At 47.7% G+C, this 7,630-nt stretch overlaps 1 protein-coding gene across 2 annotated transcripts in view; it reads left to right on the top strand.

The window, feature by feature from the left end:
* DCLK1 (doublecortin-like kinase 1) overlaps positions 1–7,630 on the top strand; it is a 314,483-nt gene that overhangs the window by 243,893 nt on the left and 62,960 nt on the right. For both annotated transcript variants that reach the window (XM_006874369.1, XM_006874370.1), the window contains exons 8-10: positions 2,633–2,690; positions 3,271–3,390; positions 6,881–7,027. In XM_006874369.1, coding sequence (XP_006874431.1) covers positions 2,633–2,690; positions 3,271–3,390; positions 6,881–7,027 — 325 coding nt within the window. The remainder of the gene's footprint in view (positions 1–2,632; positions 2,691–3,270; positions 3,391–6,880; positions 7,028–7,630) is intronic.

Raw genomic sequence — 7,630 nt, 5'->3', positions numbered from 1 at the left:
AGTGGATGATTTTTCATAAGTAGATCCCACTCATGGTGCCCCGTGTGTGTCAGAGTAGAACTGTGCCCACAGGGTTCTCAATGGATGATTTTCCATAAGTACTTTCCACTCATGGTGCCTCGTGTGTATCAGGTAAGGATTTCAATGGCTTATATTTTGGATGTAGATTGCAGGGCCTTCCTTCCAAGATGCCTCTTGGTGGACTCAAACCTCCAACCTTGGTGTTAGCCAGCAGACATGTTCATGGTCTCACCCGGCATTTTCTCAGGAGCCTGCTTGTTGGTGGATGCTGTCTAGAGGATTGTGACTCACTGCATCCTCACATGACAGCAGAATGGCCCTTCCGTCTTCCTAGGCTCTTCTCTTTATAGGAGCAGATCACCAAGTCTTTCTTCCCGGCAGCCACTTGGGTCAGTTTGAACACCAGCCTTTTGGTTATCAGTGATGCGCTTATGTATTGAGCCACCAGGCTTCTTGCAGACGTGCCAAAGAACTTGGTTGGTGTGTGGAGCCCGGAGAAATGGTCTCTTCTTTGACACTCTTTGGTGGAGCATTTTAAGCCCGGCGCAAAGTCAAAGAGGCTAGAAAGGTGACAGAGAGGCCCGGGGTTTGAAATGAGGAACCGCCCTCTCAGACCCCCGAGCCTGGAATTGTCCTCATCAGACAAGAAAAAAGTAGGAGTGAACCAGTTGTGGTGGGGACAGGGTCTTGGAGCTTGAAACACTAACCTTTCGGTTAACAGCTGAGTGCTTTAACCATGGCACCACCAGGGGCTCCTAAAGGTTCTACATGGCAACCAGCTGTTGTTGCATGTGCTGCCGTGTTCATTCTGACTTACAACAAAACCTTGTGACCGAGTATAACTGTCACGTAGGGTCTCCTTGGTTATAATCTTTCTATTTTTAAAATAATAATGTTTTGTGTTTTCAGTGAAGGTTTACACAGTACGTTAGGTTCCCATTCAGCAATTTCCACACAAGTTGTTCAGAGACACCGGTCACATTCTTCCACAATGTGGGAGGACCCTTGCTCGTTTTTCCATTCTGGTTGTGCAATTTCCATTCATCTAGTCTCCCTGCCCCACCTCCGCCCCCTTACCGTCTCATCTTTATTTTAAAGTAAATGTTGACCATTTGGTCTCCTAGGTGATTTCTTCCAAGGGTCACTTATGGGTGATATTCATTCTCTTTTGAGCCAATTTTTCCTTTCGCTATTAGGTGGCCTCCGGAGTTAGTTTCCCTTCAGGGTGAACGAATGGTCTCCGGGAGTCTTCTGGTCGCGGCCGGTCTACTTTTCTTTTCTTTAAGGAATTTGAGGTTCTGTCCTTTCTCCCCTTCCCCGAGAAGTCATCCGTTGTGGTCTGAGCAGAATGGTCAGCATTGGTAGTCAGGCCCTATCTAGTTCTTCTGGTCTCAGGGGATATGAAGCTGGGGACTCGAACAGACTAACTTGAATGTAATCTTTGCAAGGGCAGATCACTAGGTCTTTCTTCCACAGAGACACTAGGTGGGTTTGAACCACCAACCGATCTGTTTGTAGTCAAGCGCTTAACCACTGTACTACCAGAGTTCCTTCCCCTCAGCTGTAGGCTCAGGGGTAGAATAGGGCTCACTCTCCACCAGCTGTAACGTTACTGTTACTCGTCCAAGAGAACAAGATCACGTGACAGATATGGAAATCCACAAAGCTACGTCATCTTTCACTCTTCTTACCGACTCTCCAGGCTCATTGGTCTCCTGGTGGACGTGATGAATGGACGTCTCCACTTCGATTTTTGAGAACATTGAGCAGAGCTCTATCCTTATTCTCTGGCCCTACCTGAATAAAGCCAGCTTTTGATTTTTATTTTATAATATTTATTTGCATGGCCATATACCGGAACAAACACACACCCATCCGACTGTATTTGCATGTAGTGACACTGGCCCCACACGTCACACTGTGTCACCCTTCTGTCTTGCCCCTGAAGGCTCTTGTTTGTGCTTCACTAACCTGTTCTTGTTGGTTTGCACTCAGAGACACTTCTCTATGGATTGGGCTGAACTCTTGTTCAGTCTGACAACTGTTTCTTGGGATAGTTTAGGTTCAAGGTTGAAAGATTATTTCTGGGCATTAGATTCAGGAGTTCTCCCTGGAGCCAATAAGTCTGGTTTCCATGTAAGTTTGAAGTTCTGTTCCACACTTCTCCTCCTTCTGATCAGGAATCGTCTGGTGGGTCCTTGATCAAAATGTTCAATGATGGTAGCTGGGCACCATCTAGTTCTTCTGGTCTCGCGGCAAAGGAGGCTGGAGTGTGTGGCGACAGTTAGAGCTTCATTGCTCTTCTTTCTCTGATTCCTGGGTCGCCCTCCTCCTCTTCTGTTCCAGTGAATAGAACCACATAGTGTTTTCATCTTCCAGGCATTTGTGGCAACGGCTCAAGATTCTTCTATGGTAGTCAATTAGACTACACTCTGGCCAACTCACAGACATTTACAGATTTCTTTTAAAAACAAAGCAATTGCCTGTGACAAACACACTATGATGCCAGATTCTCGGGGCAAGTGATGAGTCCCTTAAAAAAAAAAATGACTCAGTAGAGTTGACATTCAGTTCGCTTTTTATAAAACAAAAACTTTTCTTCCCTTTCCAGGTCGACTGCTAGGGAATATGCTCTGAAAATTATCAAGAAAAGCAAATGTCGGGGCAAGGTATGTATGCAGCCCATATTTTTAAATAGCGTAAACATTCTGGGAAGTAGCAACACAGAGAATAGGCCCCAAGTAAACTCTAGGTGGGCATGTGTTGACTTTAAGGGTGCATAGAATGTTATCGTGTTAGTCCCAACAAGGTGGACCGACACCGTGGCTGTAACAGTGCGTTCCAGCAGCAGTGAGTGTGAGGATGGCGCCGGGACAGGGCGCTGCTTCCTTCTGTGGGGCGCAGGTTCGCAGCTGACCCACGGCACCTAGCAACAACAATGTTAGAGATATATGCTTATAAACTCTCCCGAAATAAAAATTCGTTGGAATGATAAGGTGTGCGTATATAATTTTCTTCCCTGAAATTTTTTCATGCCAATTTCATCCCATCTTTCTGTATGGAATTAGGTTTTGTGCATTCTGAAATTTGCCAGCATAGTTTAAAGACCTTCTGTGTCTTTTGGAAACTGTAGGCTAGCTGAGTATCAGAATGTAAGAGAGAGAGTCATAGTTCGGTTCTCAGACAGCTCCCTTCTTGTATATTTCTGTGTGTGTGTGTCTGTATTAAGGTGATTTTTCCCTGTCACAGGAGCACATGATACAGAACGAGGTGTCTATCTTAAGGAGAGTGAAGCACCCCAATATCGTTCTGCTGATTGAGGAGATGGACGTGCCGACTGAACTGTATCTCGTCATGGAACTAGTGAAGGTATGAACAAAATACACATGGCACCACCAGTTCTATTCTATCGTACCTGGGGTCGCCGATTCAAGGGCCACAGCATTGGTTTTGCTTCCAAGGCACCAGACTTTCTGTCTCTCGTTTCTCTGCATCGGTATAAGAATAGTAGTTCTAGGATTATAAGAGTTTGAGCCTCGGTCTTGCTCTAAGTCACTCCATGGTCTTGTGTGTAACTTCTCTGTACCCCAGTTCCCTCAAGTGTAAAAGGAAGATAAAACGGTACCTACCAGGACTGCAAACCACAAAGTTGGCAGTTCAAACCCTCCAACTGCTCCTCATAAAGTATATACCGGGTTGCTATGAGTCGGAACCGACTCAACGGCACTTAACCACGACAATAACACCAGGATCCCTGGAGTGGCACTGTAGATTCAGCACTGGTCTGCAAGTTACAAGGCTGTCAGTTCAAACCCACCAGCTGCTCCTCAGAAAGTATATACAGGGTCGCTATGAGTCGGAACCAACTGAATGACACTTAACAACAACAACAAGCAAATAGTCAGGCGCAGGCAGTTAAGTGCTGAGCTGCTAATCAGAAGGTCCACGGTTTGAGCCTATCAGACGCTCCAGGGAGAAAGATGAGGCCATCTCCTTCCGTAGAGATTGACAGCCTTGGAAACAGTCTGGGGCCGTTCTACTCCCAGCTGTGGGGTCGCTGAGTCGGCATGGACTTGTCAGCATAGGTCTGGTTTCTGTGGTTTACCAAATAATGCTGTTGTGGGGATGGAGGAAATGAACGCCGTAAACAGGTCCCCCAGTTTGTGTCAGAAAACCTTAGGTACCGGTGTCCTTGGAATCCTTAATGCTGTTGTTTGTTGAAGAAAACAACTCACTTATTCATCAACTTTATCCAACGGAAGGGACGATGGTGGCACAGTGGTAAGCACTCAGTTTCTAAAAGAAAAGTCAGCGGTTCAAACCCTCCAGCAGCTCCTAGGGACAAAGATGGGGCAGTTTGCTTCCATAAAGATGCCAGCCTTGGGAGTCCTGTGGGGCGGCGGTTCCACTCTCCCTACCGAGTCCTCATGAGTCGGAATCGACCCCATGGCAGTGGATTCCTAGGATCTCCATTCTTGTAAAAACAGACTTAAACTTTAGTTACTAACCTTCTGGACAAATGGCACTTCCTATCAGACAAGGGTGCGGTTCCTGTAGTCACGTAAAGTTAGATTTTAGCTCAGTGAGAACATCAAATCCACGTTAAAGTGCCTCAGGAACTCCTGCCTATTTTCATGGTCATTTGAAATTTCCTGTCATTCAGAATTTTAAGAAACTCAATGTTTATTTTTCACCTTTTTATGTTATTCTCAAGTCTTTTCTGGTTAAGCTAACTTAAGGTTTACATAATCACCAAACAGCAAATACACACACACACACGTGCACACAGACACACGTACACAGAGACATGCATGCATACAGACAAGTACACATAGACACGCGTACATACAGACACGTGTACACACGTGCACACAGACACACGCACACACCTGCACACAGACACACGTACACACGTGTATGCAGACACATGCACACAGACACACATATACACAGGCTTATCTCGTTTTACCGGGCTTTGCAGATGTTGCCTTTTTACAAATTGACAGAGTTTGGCAACCCTGCAGTGATCAATTCCATGGGCACATTCACCTCAAACCCCAGGCTCGCCTTGTGTCTCTGTGTCCCTCCCCTGTTGGTCATTCGTTCTCGCGGTATCACAGAGTTACCCCTCAGGCTCAGGCACACACAGTGGACGACACTCTAATGTAGACATAACTTGTCTATGCACCGGGAACCAAAACTGGGTTAGGTTCATTTATTCTATTCGCTTTATCGGGCTGGTCTAGAAGGGAATCTGTCAGCTCTCCAAAGTCTGTCTGGATGTACACACGCACACACACACACACACACACACACACTTACGTAAAAATGCGTATGTACACCGGGGGCTCTAAAAGCGCTTTGAAAAAGTACATTATCATTTAATGCCATTTCTCCATGAATCTTTTGAACTCCCTTACACACACATAATAAAATATGTTTATATATGTAGCAAATAAAATTAATGTGAGCAACAAAATTTAAATATAATAAAATAAATAAAAATTATTGGTCTGGAGATTGGTAGAATCCAGGGGGTACAAGTGGTCCACATGCTTGGTTGGTCACCAAAAGGTTGGAGGTTCAAGGCCTGCCCAGAGGCACGTTGAAAGAAAGGTTTAGTGGTGTACTTATGAAAACTCATCCACCGAGAACGCTGTGGGGCACAGTTCTACTCTAACACACACATGGGGACACCATGAGTGGAATCTACTTATGAAAAATCATCCACTGAGAACCCTGTGGGCACAGTTCTACTGTGATACACACGGGGGCACCATGAGTGGAATCTACTTATGAAAACTCATCCACTGAGAACCCTGTGGGCACAGTTCTCCTCTGACACACACGGGGGCACCGTGAGTCAGCACTGACTCAACAGGATTTGGTGTTTCACGACAGGATACAGTAGCGATGATATTTGAAATGTTGGAATGGAGACTGGGACAGCAGAGATGGTGAGAAAGAAAAGCTGAGATGAGGGCTGGCAGAGTAAAGCTCGTGGGCGGGAGGCTCCAGGTGGGGAGGGGGAAGCCATGACTGCAATTGGGGGCAGGGATGGGATGAACGTTTACTCTGGGTATGATGGGTAGACCAGAAGGATGGATGTGAGACAGGCCCTAGAGGGGGCACTTGCTTCAGAAGAAAGGAGGTCATGGGCCTTGTTTGGAATCTGGGGAACAAGGACAGCGGTGGAATCCTCCCGTTGGTGCCGCTGAGTCGATTCCGGCTCACAGGGACCTTGTGGGACAGACTTATAATGTCCCTTAGGGTTTCCTAGACTGTCATCTTTAGGGGAGGAGTTTGCCAGCTCTCACTTCCATGGACCAGCTGAGTGGGTTTGAACTTCTGGCACTTTGGTTAGCAGTTTAGTGCTAACTGTTGTGCCACCTAAGACCCCAAACCAAACCTGTTTGCACTGAGTCGATTCTAATTGGTAGTGACCTTGGAGTGCAGAGTGGATGGAGGGCAGCCCAGCTGGAGACTGCCTTGTGATCTGATACCAGTGGGTCACGAGACAGAAGACTGGCCCGTGACTCATCTGTTTCCTCTCTCCTTTTCTCCTCCTCCTTGGTTTGCATGGAGCTGTTTGCTTCTTTCTGGAATACACATACCAAGGAACTGCCCCAATAAACCTGATGTTTCCATATCTGCAGCTAGGGGTCTCTCAGCAGGCAGAGACCCTCCCTGACCCTCTCTTGGAGCTCCAGATGAGATGACTCACCCTCACGTCTGAGGGTCTTTAAAAGCTGAGTGGCAGGAAACCCCCTGGAGCTCAGAGACCAAGCATCTGTCCTTGGCCCCCTCTGCAGGGGACTCCCTTGAACCATCTGTTAATACTTTGCTTTTGTCTCCTCAGGGTGGGGACCTCTTTGACGCCATCACTTCCACCAACAAGTACACTGAGCGTGACGCCAGCGGAATGCTGTACAATCTGGCCAGTGCCATCAAATACCTGCACAGCCTGAACATCGTGCACCGGGACATCAAGCCGGAGAACCTGCTGGTAAGAGAGCCCCCAGCACTGGAGAGCCTGCTGGTATGAGAATGCCCCCAGCACTGGAGAGCCTGCTGGTATGAGAAAGCCCCCATCACTGGAGAGCCTGCTGGTGTGAGAAAGCCCCCAGCACTGGAGAGCCTGCTGGTGTGAGAAAGCCCTAGCACTGGAGAGCCTGCTGGTGACAGAGACCCCCACATGAGAGAGTCTACTGGTGAGAAAGAACCCCACATTAGAGATTCTGCTGGTGAGAGAGAGACCCCCACACGAGAGAGTCTACTGGTGAGAGAGACCCCCACATGAGAGATTCTGCTGGTGAGAGAGAGACCCCCACACTGGAGAGCCTGCTGGTGTGAGAGAGACCCCCGCACTGGAGAGTCTACTGGTGAGAGAGAGACCCCCGCACTAGAGATTCTGCTGGTGAGAGAGAGACCCCCACACTAGAGATTCTGCTGGTGAGAGAGAGACCCCTACACTAGAGATTCTGCTGGTGAGAGAGAGACCCCCACACTAGAGAGTCTACTGGTGAGAGAGAGACCCCCACACTAGAGAGTCTACTGGTGAGAGAGACCCCCACATGAGAGATTCTGCTGGTGAGAGAGAGACCCCCAC

This window comes from Chrysochloris asiatica, unplaced genomic scaffold (assembly GCF_000296735.1).
Source record: "Chrysochloris asiatica unplaced genomic scaffold, ChrAsi1.0 scaffold00272, whole genome shotgun sequence".
In the NCBI taxonomy this organism is placed as follows: Eukaryota; Metazoa; Chordata; class Mammalia; order Afrosoricida; family Chrysochloridae; genus Chrysochloris; species Chrysochloris asiatica.
Note: the sequence above shows the minus strand (reverse complement) of the source record. Positions and strands in the feature narration are given on the sequence as shown.